Source organism: Lemur catta, chromosome 15 (assembly GCF_020740605.2).
Source record: "Lemur catta isolate mLemCat1 chromosome 15, mLemCat1.pri, whole genome shotgun sequence".
Lineage (NCBI taxonomy): Eukaryota > Metazoa > Chordata > Mammalia > Primates > Lemuridae > Lemur > Lemur catta.
In genome coordinates this window covers 6,803,794-6,826,923 of record NC_059142.1, presented here as the reverse complement: position 1 = coordinate 6,826,923, position 23,130 = coordinate 6,803,794, and the positions used below count along the sequence as shown (strand labels likewise).

Here is a 23,130-nt window from a genome sequence, read left to right as displayed (position 1 = left end):
ACAGGTATGCGCCACCATGCCCGGCTAGTTTTTTCTGTATATTTTTAGTTGCCCAGCTAATTTCTTTCTGTTTTTTTAGTAGAGACAAGGTCTTGCTCTTGCTCAGGCTGGTCTCGAACTCCTGAGCTCAAACGATCCTCCTGCCTTGACCTCCCAGAGTACTAGGATTATAGGTGTGAGCCACTGTTCTGGGCCCCAAAAAGGTCCTTTTAGATTATTTTCGTATAAACCTGATCCATCTCCTTTTTCACATCAGTGGATTTTCATAGTCCAGTTTGTGTAGCTATGAGTTCAGGGGTGGGGGGTTGCTTTGGGGGGAAATTGGCAGTGCAGTCCCCTCAAAAGCTCAGTCGACCTCCCTTCAGGCCTCTGTGTCAGCCACCACGGTGGAAGATCAGACTCAAGGGCTTCCCGTTAGAGATTTTCCATCAGCTTAGGTCAGAGGCTATGGGATGAAAGGGGTTCCTGGCAAAGGTGTGCACTTTCTTCCCACTGGACTCTCAGACTGGCTGTTTCTAGCTGAAATTTCTCTGTCTTGTTGGATCTTGCTGAAAGCCACCAGAAGAAGCCAGCCTACCCCAACTTCCTGCCATTTCCTCTAACCCCTCACCCTTAATCAACACGAAGACTGCATCCCGAGGTGTACCAGTGACAGTAAGACCAAATGCTGTGCCAGGGAGAGAGGCTCACTAGCTGCTCTCCTGGGGCAGTTGGTTTCTTGGTGAAGCCAGAGAAACTATTTCTAGTGCACCCCGTATTATTTCTCCATGAAGCCAGTTGCACATGTTAGATTTTCTTCCTTGCTGCATCCCACATCTGATTACCAAAGCTTTCTTTAGTCCATCCTACAGGAAGTACACTCCACAGAACTAAAACCGTGTATTCCACACAGACACTATGTCTTTTAAGACAGGCGGGATATTTTCATATAATATCACCGCATCTTGAACAATAGTTCCACGGCTGGATGTTTGAAATCTACTACAGCTCCGTTAGGTACCATCAGATCCAACTAATTTATCCAGTGTTTAATTAGGTCCCAATCAAATGTGTATGTTTGCCACTATTCAAGTAAAGCTGGCTCGTCTCTTTCCAGAGCCAATGAGATAGACTTTAATATCCTTAGAGAAAACTGATGCTTAGAAGGTAAATAAAGAAGGAAGCTTTGGCCAGGTGCAGTAGCTCACGCCTGCAATCCTAGCACTTTGGGAGGCCGAGATAGGAGTTTGAGACCAGCCTGAACAAGAGCGTGACCCCATCTCTACAAAAAATAGAAAACTTAGCTGGATGTGGTGGCGTGTGCCTGCAGTCCCAGCTACTTGGGAAGCTGAGGCAGGAGGATCACTTGAGCCCAGGAGTTTGAGGTTACAGTGAGCTATGATGATGCCATTGCAGTCTAGCCCAGGTGACAGAGCGAGACCCTATCCCCCCCACAAAAAAAAAAAAAGGAAGCTTTATGCTGAATTAAAGATTGTGAATTGAATAGAATTGAATGTGAATGACACATAAACATCTTTTCTGTGATAGGCTTGGTTTGACAGTGATTGAAGAAGCAGCCCCATTCCTTTCCAAAGTCAGCCTCAGCTTTTTCTGGATCTGTATCTCAAGGTTAACCCTTCTGAGTCCAGAACACATTCCATTTCTGCTGAACGGCTGCCTCTGGGTCCCATGGATTCAATTGTGTTGCCCCCCATTCATATGCTGAAGCCCTAACCCCTAATGTGACTATGTCTAAAGATACGGTCTTTAGGAGGTAATTCTGATTAAATGAGGTCATAGGAGTGGGCCCCTATTTCACTAGGATTGGCGGCCTTATGGGAGGAGAGAGTAATCTCTCTCTGCACGCACTCAGACAAACAGCTGTGTCAGGACACAGATTGGTAGCTGTCCTTGAGGCAGGAAAAGGATCGCACCAGAACACGAGGCCCGCTGGTGCTTTGATCTTGGACATCCAGCCTCCAGAACTGTCATTTGAGCCACCCGGTCTGTGGTGCTTTGTTATGGTAGCCCAAGCAGACTAACACACCTACCTTCTTTGGCAGCAAATGAGCTAGTGTGAGACAGGAGAGTTTTGGGAAGGAACCCGGGCAGCTTGTGGAAATAAGGAATGGATAGCTAGAAGTGGAGCTCTGGCGCCGCAGCGCTGTTGAGAACCTCTGGGACCGGCAGCAGAGTCTCGACGGCCATCAGGAGTCGTTCCTCATCTCTCACCTGCTTCTCCACCCATGCAGGTGTCTTTCACTTAGACTCGTTTTCTTCTTGGTCACTGATGTCCCTGGTCTCCCCACTATGATCTCTCTTCCTTTTGCTCCAAATCTGGGGACAATTCTGCATTTGGGGGGACTCCAGTTGTCTGCCTTTTGCTCCTGTGCCCACTTCCGTGCCCCGGTGGTTGGCCGAGGTGATGAGGCACAGGCACGGGTGTGGCTTGCATCAGGGGCCCTCGCCTGGGCCACCCACTGCCAGGGTCGTGCCAGAACTGGCAAGTCCCTTTGGACCACACGTCAGTGCAGGAGTGGGCACAGGAACTCAGAAAGTAAAGGGTGCTAATGACAGAGGAAAGGAGAAGATGGGACAGATGAAATAGGGAACGTCCCATGGAAGAAACTTCCCCGTTTGCTTTCCAAAGTCTTCTTCTAGACTTCCTGTTGTCCTGAACTGACCTTCATTTGCCTTCTTTACCCACTTCCTGTACGTGAAATTCCAAACCCATGTTCCTCACGCTTCCCTCTCATCTAGCCTTCGTTAAAGCTGGGTCCTGTCTTCATCTCCCCCAGGTCAGGTGGTCACAGCCTTTCCGCAGAGAGTGAGGGTGGCACGTGTGCTACTTTAGTGGGAAGAAATTATCTTGCTGCTCTTCAGTTTTCAAAGCTAAAATTCTTCTTGGACGAGGCCAGTTCCCTGTTTCTTCTCTGACAAAACAGTCCAGCTCTTGAGTTTATTTGTAGAACAGATGTCTGAGAAGACTGCCATACCTTGCAATTCATGCTTCGTGTCACTTTTCCCAACAGGTTCCACACCTGTACAAAATATTCTAAGTTTCCTTTGGTATTTGGTTATTTGAGTTCAACAAAGGGAATATTTTAGCCGGCCATAGTGGCTCACACCTGTAATCCTAGCACTGTAGGAGGCGGGAGGATAGCTTGAGGTCAGGAATTCAAGACCAGCCTGAGCAAGAGCCAGACCCCATCTCTACAAAAAATAGAAAAATCAGCTGGGTGTGGTGACATGGACCTGTAGTCCCAACTACTCGGGAGACTGAGGCAAGAAGATTGCTTGAGCCCAGGAGTTTGAGGTTGCTGTGAGCTAGGCTGACACCACTGTACTCTAGCCTTGGGGACAGAGTGAGACCCTGTCACAAAAAAAAAAAAAAAAAGAAGAAGAAGAGAATATTTTTGGGCATCTTATCACTGTTTCGTAATATCAGAATAGATAGTTTATATTAAATATATTGCAAATGAAATTTCCTATATAGAGAGGAAAAGCACGTTTTTCAAGTACCAGGATATTGACTAAGGGACAGAATTTGGAAAAATAGAGAGGGAAATAGGAAGAAGAAAAGGAAAGAATGTGGGAAAATGTCTTAACTTTAATGTACATATATTAAGTATAATTCTTTTTTTAAAAAAATCTAATCCTGATTTACAAAACCGTATAAGTCTGCTTAGTGTTTGTAGTCACTTTATATATATTTTTAACACATATTGTTTTTTCTTCCAGTAGCATGAGTCAGATAGTGGTTGTAACTTTATTTCATAATCTACCATAGAGGTATATGTATTGTCTGAGATATAAATTACAGCCATAGCGTCTCATATTTTATTTGCCAGAAAACCCTACAACACTTTAATACTTTATTTGAAATGGTTAAACTGGGGACTTATTAATCAAATATATCATTTGTGTAAGGCAAACTTTTGTAAGAAAGAATTACCCAGGAATTCTCACTAATCCTTATCTGTTAATTTATTGCAACTTAGATTTTAAAACATCTTTCAGTAGAATATTTCTTTTCTCCCATCCAAGTACTAACCAGGCCCTACCCTGCTTAGCTTCCGCGATCAGATGAGATCGGGCGCGTTCAGGGTGGTATGGCCGTAGACAAGAATATTTCCTTTCTAATTTGCCCTGAATTCTCATCTTGGAATCAGGAATCTTTCCCAGGACATGTGTTCATCTCTAGAGTTTCAAGCTAGCTTGATGTCCCTAAACACGTTTTAAGTAATTTTCCTATGGTTGCACTCTTTAAGTGACAGAGCATCCTTAATTTTCCTACTTTTTGCAAATAGCAAAGAGACCTTTAGTTTCCCTTTATTGTATTACAGAGCTTCGCACTCTTCTGTTTTTCCTGAAGGTAACAAAAGAGAAAAGAAAAATAGAGAAAATACCTAACAATCCTATTTCTGGCTCTAAGGATGAGGGTGATGTTCCACTTTCTGCCCCTGCATTGGAGGCTGGAGACTGATGGTCTGAGAGCCAGACAGAGCCCCAGAGCTGTCTCGTGTGGTCTGTACACTGTTGGCCTGGATGGTGTTTAAAAGAAATTAAATTAGAATCTGTTGCCACATTTCATCAGGAGAGTTCCCATGAAAATTTCCAGCATCTCTTGTCAATTGAAACATCTGGCAACCCAGAGTCCAGCCTCCTGCCTACCCTGGCCCCATGGGTCTGAGCTCCAGAGCAGCTGCCTCTCCTAGCCAGGGTGCACCCCTCCGCCCCCACCTTCCCCTCCCTCCTGACTTCCCAAGACTGAAGCCAGACTGGGCTGCTCTTTGCCATCCTGAGTATGCTGCTGTTTTTCTTAGAGCCAAGAAATAGTTTTCTATCTCATGTCTCTAAGTAGGAAATAAAGGATGGGGTGGACTAATTTTTAAGATAATAGCTCATTTGACTTATGTTTCTTACTTTCTGGCTCCTATCACCTGCTCAGTGCAAGAGGAACCTGCTGCCCAGCCCAAATTCAGCTGCTACTGTCTAATGTGATTGGATCCTTCTTTCAGGGCCTGTTTTTGGTAATTCCCTGATGAGGACACAGCAACCAGAAATATTTGTACTTCCCACTAAAGAGTGTTATGAGTGGCTTCCTCATGAGAAGGCCAGCACTCTCCCCACAAAGATAAATTTTTACAAAAATATAAGTGAGGTATCTAAATGTTGATATGAAGTTGTTTTGTGCTTACCAGTGGAAACTTTTGGTTTCATATTTGTTTGTAGTCCAACCTGCATATCTTCTCGCTGAGCATACATTATTGGCTTCCACCAGCCAGGCGACTGTTTCCAAACTCAAATGCCCACAGGATAGGCAGGAAACTTAAAACAAAAGACAGAGACTGTGCTTAAGAGGCACCAATACTGATTTTGGAATATACAATACATCATTATTCACTGTAGTTACCCTGATTAAATTTCAAATGTCTTGCCATAAAAAATGATGAGTAGGCGAGGTGATGGATATGTTAATTAGCTTGATTTAATCATTCCACATTGTCTACATATATCAAGACATCCCATCATGCCCCACAAATGTATATAATTATGATTTGTAGATTAAAAACATTAATGTTGCAAAAGAGACAGCAGCAGTGATTGCCATTTGGCTTTAGTGTTTGCAAGACAGTAGGAAAAGCAGTGGCAAATTGGAGGGCGGGTCCCCTTTCTCCCGGCCTAGTACTTGGTACTTTTCATCACCTCTCCTTTCCCGTGAGGGTGTGGAGTTCCCTGGGTAATATCTGTAGCCAAGTAGTTTCTCAGCGTTCCCACGATATCCCCAGGGCTCTACCTGTCTCACATCTCTCCTCTTTTTCTTCTATTTTTTATCAGGTGGCAGCAGACTTCCAAGTCTTCAGGTTTGTCCAGCAGCTTACAGCCTGCGGGTGCCAAAGCTGATGCCCTCAGGGAAGAAATGGAGGAGGCTGCCAACAGAGTGGAGATTTGCAGGGTACCCGCCCTCTTTGCTCCTCTCTACTGGGACAGGCTGGGGAGCCCTCAGGGATTTCCTTCTTGTTCACTGGAGTTCTCTTAAAACTCTGTTAGTGAGTCTCTAGTTGAACTGAATGTCCCCACGCCTGCCCGCTAACACCTCCAAGGAGTACAGGTTGAAGCCAAAGAGTTGGGGCTTTGGTGGTGACCTAGACAGGGACACAGCGTTCGGTGGTCACTGGTGTTCCTGCATGACAGGCAGAGAGAACTGACCTTTGTTTCTGTGTGATGCTTTTGTGAATTATCTGAGTCCCAAAGAATAAATTCTAGGCCACACAGGACACTTGAGGATTGAGAGCATGGATAAGCCTTGACTCACTGTTGACATTCTGTTGTTTCTTTTCTGAAGTTTGCTTTTTGATGTTTCCTGAGTCACGTTATCAGTCCTATGCCTCCTAGAAGACATTTATCTAGAAAGTTGAAATGCTAGCTGTGGAAATAGTCATGGAAAAGAAAACCTCGCACTTGTTAAAAGACAGTGCATCATTCTAAAAACTGTGTCTTTGTACTCATGGAATGATGTCCTTTGTTATGCTCATTCAAATGTTTCCCGTTTACTTTCCCGACAAACGTTGTATGGGACTTAATTAGCAATATACCATTCATGATGCTCAGTGTGTATGTACATCTGTTTACATGCATATATGTCAGTTTGGGTTTCCAAGGAAACCAAAACTATATTTAAACCCAAGGAACAAAAATATCATGTTTTTATAACTATTCTGGAAACATCTTACATTAATCATGTACAGTTTTAAAGGAGAATGATTGCTTTACACATGGACATCGCTGTTCCTCGTGGCTCTGTGGAGTCTTATTGGGCTGTCCATTGGCTTATTCTTTTATAGCCGCCCTGTGCAAGTGGCTTTGACCTTGCAGTCAGGTGGCATTCAGAATCAGGTAGAATTTCTGTCTGGAATTAGAAACATTGAAAGATTTTTAAAGGATTCATTGTCTCCCGGCCTGAAGTACTGGGGAACCAAGCAAAGCGAGACCAGCACCTCAGATCCAAGATTCTTTGGGAGCAAAGCCGGTTGTCCTTTGAACATCTGCGTAAATGGCAAATATCTGGCTGGTGTGCTATTCCTGAAGTGTAGCTTTTCTCTCCCGCTGATTTGACATTTACTCTGTGTATTCTTTTACCCTCTACCATAGATCTGTGTTCTTCAGCTAAGAGTCTTTTAAAAATTCCTTTTCCAGTAGACACAGAGGGCGGTGTTAAGAGGGGGTACTGAGTGTGAATATCCAAATATATCAGGGTAAAAGTTCAGTGGCTTCATACATTCTTATGTAGCGTCTTACAGTTGCTACTGTGCCAAAAATATATTAAATTCCTCTTCAAAGATTACAAAAATTATATGTGTTCACCATAATCAGTTAAAAAATACAAAAATATATCAAGAAAACACCAGTATTCTCCCCCTTTTTGCCCAGCAACCCCTCTGTTTCCAAACAAGGTGGCTAATTCCTCCTCCCCACCGATACTTATTACGACTTTGCTGTTGGCTGGCGTGGTGGCTCACTCCTGAAATCCTAGCACTCTGGGAGGCCGAGGCGGGAGGATCACTTGAGCTCAGGAATTTGAGACTAGCCTGAGCAAGAGCGAGACCACTGTTCTACCAAAAAGAAAGAAAAAAAAAAAAACCCAGCCAGGCCTTGCGGCATGTGTCTGTAATCCCAGCTACCTGGGAGGCTGAGGCAGAAGGATCGCTTAGACCCCAGGGGTTGGAGGTTGCAGTCAGCTTCAGTGATGCCACTGCGCTCTACGCAGGGCGGCAGAGTGGGAGTCTGTCTCAACAAAATCAAACAAGGCAACCAAACACCCCTTCTCACAACCCCCCACCACTTCATATTTAAAAAAAATTAAAAATTAAAAAAAAACATTAAAGACTTTATTGTGACAATGCATTCCTTTACATGCCAAGTGGCCATAAAAGTTATAAGGATGTGGAAGCCAGTGTTAGGGCCTATTTTATACCCCTCCACACCTTCCTTCATAATCATACAAACATACTCTTATATGGCATTTTCCTAGTTACCTGTGTTTGTTTTCAATAAAACAGTCATACTGTTTATATTAATCTACCACTGTTCTCAGTTAACACTATAGTCTAAACATGTGTTTATTTTAGGAGATATAGATCTTAGTCTTTTTTATAAAGTACATAATATTCCATAGTAGGGATAGATACACACACACGTCTATGTGTGTGTGTGTATATATGTATAATGATTTATTTAGTTATTTCGCTATTGAGGGATGTTCAAACTGGTGTGCTTTTGTTTTATTTTTTGCCATCCCCCAAAATGATACAATAAACATCCTTATATGTATATCCCTACAGCCTGGTAAATTTTCTTCTACAGGATTGATTCCCAAAAATGATATTTTTAGGTTAAAGTCTATGCATACATTTTTAAATTTAATAGGTATTGACATTTTATTTCTCTGAAAAGGAAAGACAGTTCACATTCCCACCAGCAATATATAAAATAGTACATTTTCCTTCATCTTTACCTTTATTTTCAGTTTTTCACAGTCTAGTAAGGGAAGAAAAGCTACCTCTGTGTTATTGTAATCTTAATTTCCCTGAATATTAGTGATGATGAATATAACTTAATGTATTCATTGGACATTCTTCATACATTTATATGCATTTTCAATTTGGTGAATTGCCTATTTGTATTGGCAGTTGGACCAATATTTCTATTGTTTTTTTAAATATTAATTTATAAAAGTTCTCTGTGTACTAGGGATATTAAACTTTTTTCTGTCTTTTGTGCTGCAGATGCTTTTTTGAGTCTGCCATTTGTCTTTTAACTTTGTTTATGTTGACATCTGCCATTAAAAACTTAGCCATATACTTACATTTCCTTGCCACGGGAAAAAATCCTGGGTGGCCCATCGGGCATCTTCTACCCAAAAGTTAAACTGTTTTCTTTCTTTAATTTTATTCCAATACTTTAATGCATTTATACACCTATTTTATAAATTTTAATACGCCTGACATTAATTTTTATATGTGGTATGAGGTAGAGGGGTTTTTTTTTTTTTTTTTTCAGATTGGTAGTCAATTTTGCCAGCACCATTCATTAAATAAGGTACCTCTCCATGAAGTGAAATCTTACTCTCTATTAATAATTACTCAGATTTATTTCTGGACTCTGTGTTTTATTAATCTGTTTGCCTATTCCTGAGACAATAATACACACTTTCTATTCTAATGGGTTCAAAATAAGTATAATCTCCAGTAAGATGACCTCCACTCTTTTTGTAATTATCATGGCTAGTCTGTGACATCTGTTTTATTCTGTGAACTTTGAAATGATCATACCCAGTTATTAAAACTGCACATGGTACTCTAGGTAGTCTTATTTGTGTGCTGAGGTGACTTTGAAAGTGTTCACTGCTGATTTTGTTAAAGTTCTCTTCTGAATCTTCTTTTATCTCTACTTTGTTGGTTGCCAGTTGTTTTAAATATCCTCCTTAGTCTTTCTACCTCCCCTTCCTAGGTTTTCTTAAATGGGTTGTTTTCCCTAATCTTTTCATGGTTTAAACAAGTCTTTGGGTCTCCTACACTGTGGCAGACCAGAAAAGTGCAAGTTTGTGAGCTGAAAGTTAATGAAGTAGCAATCTGATTCCTGTCTGTTTAGGCACTGAGAGGACCAAGCAGAGCTCCCCAGCTCTTTGGAACCCCGAGAGCTTTAGCCCACCAGGGAAGGGTTCCGTAAGATGGAACCTGCTGAGACCTCAGGCAGACTTGCAGGTGCAGCGTTGCCTGCCTACATCCTTTCAGGAGCCCATCCAAACCCTGCCCTGCTTCCCTTTCACAAAAAAAGGCCACCCTCACCTTCACAGCCAGTACCTGCTTTCTCTTTTCTTTGTAAGATCCTTTACTCCTCAACCAATACATCCAAGGAAGTGTAAATAGGTGGTAATTTTTCAATAAGGGGAGAGAAAGTGAAGCAGGACCTGTGAACAATGAAGTAATAATAGAGAAGACAATGATTGAAAACCTAATCCACTTGATGATGGCAATGTTGTTTTGTTTTGTTTTGTTTTGTGTAGGAGACTGGCTACAGTCTTGGGATTTTCACTGGAAGGTGATTCTTTCCATTTTCACCTTTCCCGCTTTTATCTCCATATCCCATCACATACATTCTTATCCTGACTCCAGCCACATCGATGTTTTTCTCATTAGCCTCATCTCCTCTCTCTCTCTCCCTCTTTCTCTCTCTCTCAACTTGTGTCTTTTCTTTTCCATTTTATTCTTCTCCCGTGTACAGTCTTTGCTCTTTGAAAATCATGGTTGAATCTGGAAAAGATGGCAACTGGAAGCAGATCTCTAGCCCATCTTTTCCTCCTCATATAATGTCAGATTAAAAGACAACATTGGATCTTGACCTACAATTCCTCTTATTACAGAATTAATGTCATGTCATGGGAAGCAAGTAAAGGAGATCCTGGCAGAACCCATGAATACATGTAACCTGGAAGGCAGTGGAATGGTTGAGGAGCACGTACATTGCTTGGAATCTCTTTTGCAAGGACAGTCTAGCCCAGGAGATCTAAGGACAAGCACAGCCACATCCAGTGGGAAGCCACCTGGTGGCTGGGACCTTCCCTGGTGTGTCGGGCAGCAGTACCACTAAGGAGGCTGGGCACAGCTGTACCATTTACCAAAATAGAGGACAGAGCACATTATAAACAAACATGCTCCCTGGCCCAGTAGCTTTACCAAACTCAAATAATTTTAATTATTGTGATTTTTGAATTTGACTGTAGGCATCCTCTGCAGCAGCAACCTCAAAGGCTTCTAAGTCACTAAATGTATCAGAACTTAAGTTCAGAGAAGATCTGTCAGAATGGGAAGTAGGGGCAAGAAAGAGATGCTCACCATTTTAAGGTTGAAAAATAGTCCTGAATAGATTGTTTCTTTATGTTAGAAAATAGTAACAAAGTACTCAAGAATTAAAACACTTTTGAAAAAGATTTATTGGTGATAACAATAAATTTCATATAACATATCTTGGTTAGGTTCAAGGGAATATGGACTTTAGGCACCAATAGATAAAGATTAGATAAAATCACCAAGTAACATGGAAAGAGAATTGAATGAGATTAGGAAATATTTTTTTTAACTAGAAAGGAATGCAGGCATGGAATTGCTCTTAATAAAGAACAGAATTGACACTGCAAAAAAACGAGCCAATAATGTAGAGAAAAACTTGAAAATTTTTTCTAGAATGTTAAGGTAGGAGTCAAAAGGAACAAAAACAATGAGAGAAAAGCTGGTAGATGTTGAAGATAAAAAATGGAAAGCCAATGTACAGATAACAGGAGATTTGAATAAACATCTCAGAAGAGCATAGAAAAATAAAATTGGCCTGCGTCAAAGATCTCTATCTTAAATATGAGATTCTGAAAACCGGATGTTTTGTGCTTTCTTTTTTTTGCTTTTGAAATGATCTTTTAAACCTTTTTAAATTAATAAACTTTATTTTTTAGAGCCTTTATAATTTCACAGCAAAATTGAGTGGAGAGTTATAAAGGGAGTTCCCGTATATCTCCCGCCCCCACACATGTGCACAGCCTCCCCCAGCAGCAACATCCCACAGCACAGTGGTACAGACTTATTATAATTGATGAAATTACATTGCCACATTATCACCCAAAGTCCATAGTTTACATTAGGGTTCACTCTTGGTGTTGTATGTTCTGACAATTATGTACTGACATATCTACCATTATAGTATCATAAAGAGTAGCTTTACTGCCCTAAAAGTCCTCCGTCCTCCGGCTATTCATTCCTCCCTCCCTGCAAGCCTTGGCAACCACTGATATTTTTACTGTCATACAGTATGTAGTAGCCTTTTCAGATTGGCTTCTTTCACTTAGTAATATGCATTTAAGTTTCCTTCAAGTTTTTTTTTCATGGCTTAAAAAGTCATTTTTTTTTTAGCACTGAATAATATGTCATTGTTTGGATATACCACAGTTTATCCATTCACCTACTGAAGGACATCTTTGTTGCTGCTGAGTTTTGGCAATTATGAACAAAGAGGCTGCAGACATCCATGTGCAAGCTTTTGTGTGGACATAAGTTTTCCATTTATTTGGGCAAATACCAAGGAGCATACTTGCTAGACTGTATGGTGAGAGTGTGTTTAGTTTTGTAAGAAACTGCCATGCCATCTTCCAAAGTGGCTACACTACTTTGCATTCCCACCAGAAATGAGCGGGAGTTCCTGTTGCTTCACATCTAGCTGGCATTTGGTGTTGTCAGTCTTTTGGATTTTGGTCATTCCAATTAGGTTCTGATCCTTGTTCAGTATCTTTAATCTGTGTTTTTTGCCTTTTAATATGCCTTGTAATTTTTGTGTTGAAAGTTGGATGTGATGTACCGAGTAAAAGGAACAGTGGTCATGGATCTTTAGTGATATAGTTGTGAGGTGGGCAGAAAGAGGAAGTGTTCTACAATCCCATGATTAGGTCTCATTCTTTTGGTGAGCCTGTGTCCCTGGGCTGTGAGTTGGACCAGTGCTTCTAGGATTTTTATTATTTCTTTCGTAGGTGGGACAGAATGGCTAGAGAAGGCTGGAATTGAGTATTTCCCTTCTCTCAGGCTGGTAAGGCAATGGGAAAAGCCCAGAGTTTAGACTTTGGTAAACTAATTTCTCTTGAGGGCAGACCTTGTTGAGAAGAATAGACTGTTCTGTCATATTTCAAAATGGTTACTTCTCCCCCAACCCACCCACCACCCCACCACCCTCCACCTGCTGGAAGCAGGGGAGGATTTTTCTCTGAAATTCACTGTGAGAACCTGATAGAGCTCCTGAAGGTAAAAGTGCCCCCCTGCCGGCCCCCTGTGACTATATCCTCCTGGAGTGTTTGTTTGTTTTTGAGACAGACTCTCACTCTGTTCTCCTGGGTAGAAGTGCAGTGGCATCATCATAACTCACTGCAGTCCTCCTGCCTCAGCCTCCCAGAGTGCTAGGATTACAGGCACGAGCCACCATGCCCCGGTCCCCCCTAGAGTATTTAACTTTCAGACTTGTCCACACTGAGCCCCCAGCAATTCCTCAGTTGCAGTGTAGGTTTTCCCACCCCAGGACTGGTTTCTGCTGCAGTGAGTTGTGATTCTCTGTACCTACCTGTCTCCAGTTTTGGGGGCAGCAGTTTGCTCTGTGACGTCACTTCTCTGACAGATCTAAGGAGAGTTGTTGATTGTTTAGTTTGTTCAGCTTTTTGCTTTCTGTTAGGACACACTTCTAAGCTCCTTAGATGCTGGACTGGAAACCAGGAGTCAATAAATATTGAGGTTTTACTTTTTACCAAGAAAAATTATTTAAGAGGCCAATATTTATAAATATCTTGGGGATTTTTTAATAATAGAATATTTAAAATCCTACTGTAAAATTATGAAATATAGGATAATTATAAAATATTGCTCAGGAAATCAAAGACAACTTTATAAAATGGAAAGATGTTCCTATAAATAAATATTATTAACACTTGGATTTTCCAGAATTAATTTGATTAGTACTGTGGTAAGTAGATATAATTATAATAAATTTTTCAAAGGGTGATAAAAGATTTATAAAGTTAATGTGGAAGAATTATTGGAGCTTTGAATTACTATCTCTTAAAATATATTGTAGAGTCATAGAATGGAATTAAAATTTAAGTACTATTTCAGAAATATAGATCAGTAAGGAAAAAAAAGACATCTCAGCCTGATGAAAATTCAAGTATATGAGACGTTTCATCTGGTAAATATAACATTTACAATCCATAGGGACAGTCTAGTCTATTCATGAATAATTCTGGGACATTTGGTTAGCTCTTTGAAAAATTTTTTTCTGAGTTGGTGTCTGAGATGAGTACCAAAATAAATTCCAAATTTATTAAACATTTCAAAGTTATATTCTTTATTGAACATATATATGGATATTTATATTGTTGGTTGATGAGCCCTAAGCATATTATCAAAGGAGAAAACCATAAAGAGAAACATTTAATAAATACTACTACATGGAAAAACTATTAAAAAGTACATTGACTCCTCCCCCAAAAAATGTTGTAGTGCCCCAAATGACAAATTGGGGGAAAGTGTTCACAGTGTTTGATAAAGCCAATGGTCTCATCAATCTAAATAACTCTTAAAAATCTTATGAATACGAAGTAAGCCAGGCACAGTGGCTCACGCCTATAATCCCAGCATTTTTGGAGGCTGAGGCAGGTAGATTGCTTAAGGCCAAGAGTTTAAGACCAGCCTGGACAGCATAATGAGACCCATCTCTACAAAAATAAAATAATTAGCCAAGCCTGGTGGTACATACCAGCTACTCAGAAGGCTGAGGCAGGAGGATTGCTTGAGCCCAGGAGTTTGAGGTTGCTGTGAGCTATGATGAGGATGCCACGGCACTCTAGCCCAGGTAACAGAGCAAGACTCTGTCTCAAAAAAAAAAAAAAGTAGATGAGAACTCTCAGAGGAAAATGGGTACTCAGTGTTGACAAGGAATTGACAATGGACAATAAATGTAATTGACAGACCCCTTGTGTCCCAATTCATTATTATCTTTTTAATATTTTAAATTTGAACCATAGAGAATTATATAATCAGCATTCATTTAAATACAGAATTTATCGTCAGTAGGATGACTAAACTGGACCAAATAATCCAGAGATGGGTGCAAACCTATATAAACAGATGTCTATTCAGCTGTTACTATAATATGAAAAATTAGAACCACAATATCCAACACTAGAAACACAGTGCATCCCTATAATAAAATGTCATGTGACCATTAGAAAGCATGTGTATCTGGGGGTAAATGAGCCACAAAGAAATTTGGTCCCATTTTTTTTTTTTTTTTTTGTAAATCAATCATGCAAAAACAGATGACTGGTTAGAACAGACACAGAACAAGCAAGCCTTAGTAGTGTTTATAGTGATTATCTCTATGGTGGGATCACAGGTGAATTTGGTTATTGTATTTTCCTGAGTGTGGAGTAGTTACAAAATCAGAAAACATGATTTTTTTAAATATAATACATTAAACTCTGGTGATTATTGATGAAAGGTTTTTTTCTCTTTATAAAGAAAATTTGCTAATGATTTAGATAAATGGAAATTTGAGTTATAGTTTCCACTTTTATTTCTTACTTGCAGTGTGGTTTATTTGGAATTCATATTGTTAGCTTAATAGCAAAATAGTCCAATCATAATTTTTAAAGTCCTGTCTTCTTCCTGAGTGCACATGCAAATTCTATAAGATCATCTGCTGGAGAAGCTCAAGTGCTAAGACGTTGAAGGTGTACTTGAGGCAACATTTAGTCTTTCAGGGGCTCCCTTCCTTTCCTGTCTGCTGAGCCATTTTTATCACTCAGCTGTTTTTTTCTAACTTGAAATGTCTACCGCTGGGTGTGGTGGCTCACGCCTGCAATCCTAGCACTCTGGGAGGCCGAAGTGGGAGGATTGCTGGAGGCCAGGAGTTCAAGACCAGCCTGAGCAAGAGTGAGACCCCGTCTCTACTAAAAATAGAAAAGAAATTATACGGACAGCTAAAAACATATATATATATATAGAAAAAATTAGCCAGGCATGGTGTTACATGCCTGTAGTCCCAGCTACTCGGGAGGCTGAGGCAGGAGGATCGCTTGAGCCCAGGAGTTTGAGGTTGCTGTGAGCTAGGCTGATGCCACGGCACTCTAGCCCAGGCAACAGAGTGAGACTCTGTCTCACAAAAAAAAAAAAAATTTACCGGGTGGCACATGCCTATAATCTCACCTACCCAGAGACTGAGGTGAGAGGATCATTTGAGCCCAGGAGTTTGAGGTTATGGGGAGCTATGATCAGGCTACTGCACTCCAGCCTGGGTGACAAAGTGAGACCCTGTCTCTAAAAAAAAAAAGGAAGAAAGACAGAGAAAATATCTCCCTCCCAACTGCCACTGCCAGGCTGGTGGTGGATGTCTCCTGAGCACAGCTGCTGAAGGGATGGCAGACGGGGTAGATTCCTGACAAAACCTTTCTCTTGAACCTTTGATAGACTTGGCATTCATTTAAGGAATCCTTTAGTTAAATGGAGCTGGGGTGGTCTTTGAGCCCGTTTTATTATTCTTTGGGAAACTTACCGTCTCTGAGCCTTGGTTTCCTCATCTGTTTGTTCAGCAAATAGTTCTTGAGCCCCGACAATGCTAATCTTGTTGCGACAGTGGTCAACAGACAGATAACATGCGTGAACTGTGTTTCCTGTTGATCTGAAATTGGAAATGCAGACCTTACCTAAGAGAGTTAGAGGTGAATTCCATGTAACATTGTGCCTGGCACCTGGACTATTCTCAATGAATGTTAATTCATTTTCTTCTTTCTTCATTCTCTGAAATGAGACCAAGCACAGCATTGTCTAGTCTGTGCTTAGAGCTCGCCAGAGAACAGATTTCTTCTTTAAACTCTGTTACCTGGTTCTGTTGCCTTGTGTACAGAAACTCTTGAATGATGTTCCCCGCAGTTGCTTGCCTGTCACAGCTACTGGAAAAGAAACATTATCCCTGCACATCCCAGTGTTCTTACTGAGAACTGGCTTAACTGGCAGCTGGAAAGACTGAGGATAGTGGAGTTGGTTCCAAATGCTAGAGGTGTCATGAAATACGCTCTTCCTGAAGCATGTAGGTGCCTGCTCTCATTCATTTGTCACCTAGGTCAGCTTTCTTGAGCTGTTTTCATGTTTTCTTGCCTCAACGTGAACACAAAGGTTCTTCTGTCTTCAACTAAGCATCTTGTCTGAGGACCCCTAGCCTAGAGCCACCGAACAAGGAATAACCTTAGAGATCATATGACTTGTACAAACTCCTTCAGAGAAATGACATGCTCAAAACTATGGTTAATGATGCTCAAAAATACAGTTAGTGACAGAGTCTACATTATGCTCAAAATGTACTTTTATTATACTATGCTGTGGGTGTTCCTGTGGAATTGAAAACTATTCTCCTCAAAGGACGAAACATTCCAGATTCCCGGCAGCATTAGGTTGCTGCCACCCAATCCCGTGGAACACTGAATGAGGAAGGATTGTTAACACCATTAGATCTGTGTGCAATATTGGATGAGTCCAGATTTTGCCAAGCTTTGAGTCAGCAATCCTTTCCCTGTGCACCTGTCTTAGCCAAGCTTCCTCCAAATTGGTACGTTTCCATCTCTTTCCCATATGCTTATGATTAACCAATCAGTAATGAGAATGAAAGAAAGCAGAACAGCAAAATGATCAAAGGAAAGAAATGGCAGAATGAAAAGAGCAACAGCACAGTGTGTACTTGGAGCTTGCTTCAGAATGGGGGCACCAGCTGTAGAGATGCATGGAAGTAATTTGCACGTCACTCCCCTGCACCAGCTTTGACTTTAACTCTAGACGTGGCCCATGTGTTCAAATCCCTGGAGAAAGGAGTGGCATAGGTATTCTTTACAAACTTACTCATGCACCAGCTATAGTAGGGTAACAAGGAAATGCCCATGGGAAAAGTTCATATCAAGTATTATTAAAAATGAGGTTAAACAGTGTTTAAGGCGCTTTCTCCTACATTGTCTTGACTCTTGCATGAGCCCCTCTCCATTGGTTTATGCTTTACCTTGGTTGTATATTTTACCTTGCACAGGACCAGCTGTCAGCTGACATGTACAGTTTCGTGGCCAAAGAAATTGACTATGCAAACTACTTTCAAACGGTAAGTGTCCAGAACAGTGAGACTGCTTAAAGTCTGTCTGCAAGAGTCGTGATGCGGACAGAAAGGGAAGGGTGCGTGGAACGGAGTGAGGGCCCCTTGGTTGAGCACATGATGGAACAGGATGGGGCTTTGACTGTTCTGCCTGAGAGTAAATCCTGCCATCTATTATCCCTTGTATGGATTTCTCCAAAAACCTGGTAATAAAACCCAACTCCAAACCTGAGAATGATTGCAACTCAGTCCAGTGATTCTAAACCAAGAGTGATTTTGGCCCCTGCTCCAGTGGACATCTGGCAATATGTGGAGATGTTTTGGTTGTCACAGCTGGGAAGGGAGGTGCTGCTGGCCTTTAGAGGGTAGAGACCAGACATGCTTCTGAATATCCCACAGTGCACAGGATAGCCCCACAGCAATGAATTATCCAATCCAAAATGTCAGTAGGTCTGACTTTGAGAAACCATGGTCTGTGATATCAAGGGACTTGAGAAAAATAGAAAGATAAACCTTCCCCCCAGCATATATTTTTGTTTAAATCTAGATTTTTATCAAAGACAATGGCAAGTAGGTAAACCGTGATCGATGTGGCCTATTTGCCAGCCTCTCATCAACCAAAGCAGATTTAGAGAGTAAGAAACTGGAGGCAAGAAGATCTGTGTGATCTAAACTTGAATAATCTGGTGCAAATAATTAGGACCCTGGCCGTTTACCAGGGTAGGCACAAGGCAAGTAAAAAAAAAAAAAAGAAGAAGAAGAAAAGAGAGAAAAACTTTGAGAGAACAAAAATACAAATTAATCAAACAGTGATGCCCACCTGCTTTTAAAGTTGGGGATATAAGGCTAAGACCTAAAAGCTCTTCATCTATAATCAGGGAAAGGCAGGAATGATATGGAAGGAAGGAAGGAGGTAAAGAGAGGACAAACACGGGGGAAATCCTGAAAGGTTAAAATGCTTTGACAAGTACGGTGGAACAGCGGGGAGCTATTAGCAATTTTTCAACATTTTCATTAGTGGCCCAGCGTGCAGAGAAGTCCCTCCTACCCTAAAAAGGAGTTGATTTCCATCACTTCCAACTTAGAGAGTTTATTTTAGAGTAGTAGTATTTTTCAAGTATATTCCAATGGCTTAGTTTGTGAAGGTAATGTTTAATTTTAGAGTTTCTAAAACTAATGTACTCATTGCCATTCCAAGCTCTACTAGCCTACCTAATTGTCATTTGTGTACCATTTATTGCAATATTCTGATTTTCTAAAAAAAAAATCCATATTAGTTTTGCTTTAGTTTTACTTGGGGACCACAGTGCCTGCCATCCACGCCAAGCATGCAAATGGGGATTCATTCCCTCCTCTGCCCTCCCACATGCCTGATGGGTGGGGGTCAGAAAATAAATAATGTAACTATTGTTCATGGGTTTTCACCTGCTCTTATCAACATTTTGGCCACTTTTAATTAATGGAATGGTCAAAATAGAACACTTTGAGAGAATTTGTTGTTTGGGCCGTATCTCCGTAGCCAAAGTAGTTTTACCTCCCGAGGTACGAGAAGAGGATTGTGGATCGGGCCACAAGTTTTCTGATCAGTTATGTGCTTAAGTAACCTTGCAGAAACCAAGATTCTATACAGGGTAATGGCACTGATGTGTATATTCACAGGCAAATGAATTTCTACGCATGTTTTCCATTTATATCTTCCTGTGGTTGCACCTCTCTCTGTTGCCTCTCGTGTTGAGGATGGGGGGCCCCCTTCCTTCTTGATTCTTCTGCCTCCCAAATTCCCATTTGTGGTGACTTCTTTGTTAGGGGGCTAGAGAGGAAGCATGCCCCATCGTAGGAGGAAGATTAGAGGAGGGAGCCAGGCACGCCGCCTCCTCCCCCAGGTGTGAGCACCTTCCCCAGAATACCTGGGCAGACTACTCGGCACACCTGTGTTCCCTGCCCTTTGGCAAAGGGTAATGCTTGTCCTCGTGTGTTTTCAGCTGATAGAAGTGCAAGCTGAATACCACAGGAAGTCACTGACACTCTTGCAGGCTGTGTTGCCTCAGATCAAAGCACAACAGGGTAAGTGCAAGCCTTCCATGGAGAGGGGAGGGCTGGGAGCCTGCTTGCATTCCCGGAGGAGACCAACTCCCTGTGTGTTGTTCACCCTTTTGCTCTGCCCGGTGGGGTCCCCTTTAGATGAGCCGCTAGGACTTCCCAGGCTGGTGCCTTGATCTAGGTACAGTGAGGCAAAGCACACTCATGGCTGCCCCCTCCACGGGGATGAGTAAGGGGTGTGTGGAGGTATGTGACAGTGCTGGACACAGCTGTCTGGCCATCCACCCTCTCCAGTGCCCCATCATCCCCAAAACCACAGAATGGGGGCTCTCCGGGGCGTCTATGTCTTTGGGAGTCTTAGGAGAATCTGGATGACAAAAGAAGAAGATTCCAGCATGATTGACTTTCTCAAACTGCTCAAGACCCCTTTCTCACTCCTCCCCCCCAGAGGCCTGGGTGGAGAAGCCCTCCTTCGGGAAGCCGCTGGAGGAGCACCTCACCATCAGCGGCCGGGAGATCGCCTTCCCCATCGAGGCGTGCGTGACGATGCTGCTTGAGTGTGGGATGCAGGAGGAGGTGGGTCTGAGCACGGCCAAACGCAGCCTGGAGTGGGTCTCCTTCCATGAGACGGGGCCTACAGGGTCTTCTTTCCTCTGTGGTGCCCACTCCAGACCTCGCGAGTCCAAACGTGTTAAGACGATGGTACAGCCTCCTGTCCCACACACGCGGGTCCTGCCTTTAACCACGAGCCTTCACTTCTACAAGGACTGTGAGAGACTGATGTAGCCACGAGGAATTGATGGGCATATTCTCGCCATTTTTTCCTCGTAGTTAACATGATTTGATGCTGTAGGCATTCTGCTGTTGCTACTATTCCTTCTACTTCCTCTTCCTCCTCCTCCTTTTGCTTAATAAGTTACCTAATCTTCAAAATAGAGCCCTTAATGTTTTGATCGTGACTTTTTTATAGAGATCCTGAAAATATGATTGATAGATACATTAGAAAGTACTTTTTAGAGTATGTCAAAAAGCTCTATGACAAATTGTTGGTGACTTGTATTAGGTCATTAAATAAGAAATGTCCAATTTCAAATCAAAAGCATAGTTATTATATCTCAAATAAGAAGCAGTACAATTAATCAAAGTATGTGCCTAAACTATCAGCACAGTTTTGCCATCTTAATGGTAGCTTGTTTATGCCAGCAGTGAAGAAGCCTGGAGAGCCAGTGGCGATGAAATAGGGAGAGGTGTTTTCCACAGTTCGTTGAGAATTGAATATTTTTCCTTGCAAGAAGTGGTCTAAAGCCTGGAAGAAGTGGTAGTCAGTTGGTGCAAGGTCTGGTGAATATGGTGGGTGACAGAGTTTCCAAGTCCAGCCTCTGCAGTTTGAGCAGCATTGTTTGTGTGACATGTGTCTGAGCATTGCCTTGCAAGAGGGTTGGCCTGTCTCTATTGACCAGTCTCTGCTGCTTCATCGCAACCATCCTCAATATTTGGTCCAACTGGCTGCAACAGACATCCACTGTCATCAGCTGACCAGATTTCATGAAGCCGTAGTGGATGATATCAGCACTGGACCATCAAACACACACCATTAGGTTTTTTGGATCAATATTTGGTTTTGGACTGCGTTTCAGCACTTCATCTTTATCCAACCATTGTGCTGAATGCTTGTGATTGTCAGAAAGAATTCATTTTTCATCACGCGTAACAATAGAGTATAGAAATGGTTCGCCTTTATGTCGTGACAGCAAAGAAAGGCAAGATTTGGGACTATTTCTCTTCTTATACTTGTTTAATTTATGCAGTACCCATCTATCCAGCTTCTTTACCTTGCCGATTTGTTTCAAATGGTCCGATATTGTTGGAATAGTAACATCGAACCTTGCTGCTAATTCATGCGTAGGTTGAGATATATTCACTTCCACTACAGCTTTCAGCTCATCATTATCCACCTCAGTCTCTGGTAACCCACGTGACTCATTTCCAAGATGAAAACCACCAGAATGGAACTTCTCAAACCATCGGTGTCCTGTGGTTAGCCACGTACTTCTCAAACACTTTGTTGATATTTCGAGCTGTCTGTGCTGCACTGGTTCCACTATGGAACTCATATTCTAAAATAACATGAACTTTTGACTTATCCATGGTTTCACAAAAATTGCTCTAAAAAAATTTTGCAAGATAATCCCAAGCCAAGCTGTCCATTTGAAAGAATGAGGGGATGTACCTTCACAATAAAAATAAAACAAGAAAAGTCAAAGTGAAATGTCAGAGATATCAACTGTCAAACTTAGTACTTAAGGAAATAGGACATTTCATACTTAATAACCTAATATTTATTGCTGCATAGATCATTTCCTGGGAGATAGATCTCATCTTTGGATTCTTCCATAGGCTATTTTGACATCTTTACTTCATCTTCGTTTGATCCGATCAGCCAGTGAATATTTATTTAGGGCATGCTTTGCGTTTATCACTGAGCAAAGTATGAAAGAGTGCGATGGGACTTAGAAACTTGCTGGCGGAGAGAGTCTAACATTTCTCAAGTAAGCCGAGTCAGTCCCAAGCGACGTGTGAGGCCCCGGGGCAAACCGGAGGGGCTGTGGGAGAGCAGGCGGCCCGTGAACACGCAGATGCTGGCTGCTTCCCATACGCAAGGCCTGTCCTAGATTCTGAATATTCAGAAAGGAATGGGAATAAATGGGGTTTTTGGCCACATTTTTACGTGCCAGGCATTTTCATGTCTGTTACCAATGAAAAAAGTGAGAAGGTCTCTACAGTCCTTGAGAGATAATTTCTTGGAGGGAGATGGATTGGCCTTTTCTTTCCCCATTATCTTTTTTCATTATGGAAAAATATAAACATACAAAGATAAAATAGTGAGCCCCATCGCCCAGCTTGTGGTCAATCTCGTTTCATCTCCGCCTCCATCTCCTGCCCCCAAATCCCTGCCTTGGATATTTGGAAGCAAATCTCAAACGTATATCCTTTCATTAATAATACTTTCATATGTAGCTCTAAAAGACAAGGAGTGTTTTCAAATATAATAGTACTATTATATCCAAAAAGTAACTAACTTATTAGTATCGTCAGATATCTAATCCTCATACACCGGCTCTTAAGGATGGGGCTCTCGAACGTTTCCCGCCTCATCTCCCGACTCTCCTTCCCGTCTCTGCCCTTTCTGGCCTTCCACCTCTGGCCAGACCTCACTCTCTGGCTTGCATTTTCCCCCACTTTGTGCCGGCTCTTTCCCTTTACTCGCAAATAGGCTCAGATTTCCCTGAGGCGAGAAAAAAATATCTTCTTTCGACCCAGCTACCACCTTGTATTCCTTCCCCAGCACGTTGGTTTTGTTTTCTGTGCTACCCAATTGCTTAAAATAGCTTC

At 41.8% G+C, this 23,130-nt stretch overlaps 1 protein-coding gene across 5 annotated transcripts in view; it reads left to right on the top strand.

Annotated features, from left to right (window-relative positions):
* ARHGAP44 (Rho GTPase activating protein 44) overlaps positions 1–23,130 on the top strand; it is a 173,623-nt gene that overhangs the window by 112,370 nt on the left and 38,123 nt on the right. For 4 of the 5 annotated variants that reach the window (XM_045526935.1, XM_045526936.1, XM_045526937.1 and 1 more), the window contains exons 7-10: positions 5,821–5,938; positions 17,638–17,706; positions 19,680–19,761; positions 20,186–20,313. In XM_045526935.1, coding sequence (XP_045382891.1) covers positions 5,821–5,938; positions 17,638–17,706; positions 19,680–19,761; positions 20,186–20,313 — 397 coding nt within the window. The remainder of the gene's footprint in view (positions 1–5,820; positions 5,939–17,637; positions 17,707–19,679; positions 19,762–20,185; positions 20,314–23,130) is intronic. The other variant, XM_045526940.1, reaches the window with a different exon arrangement.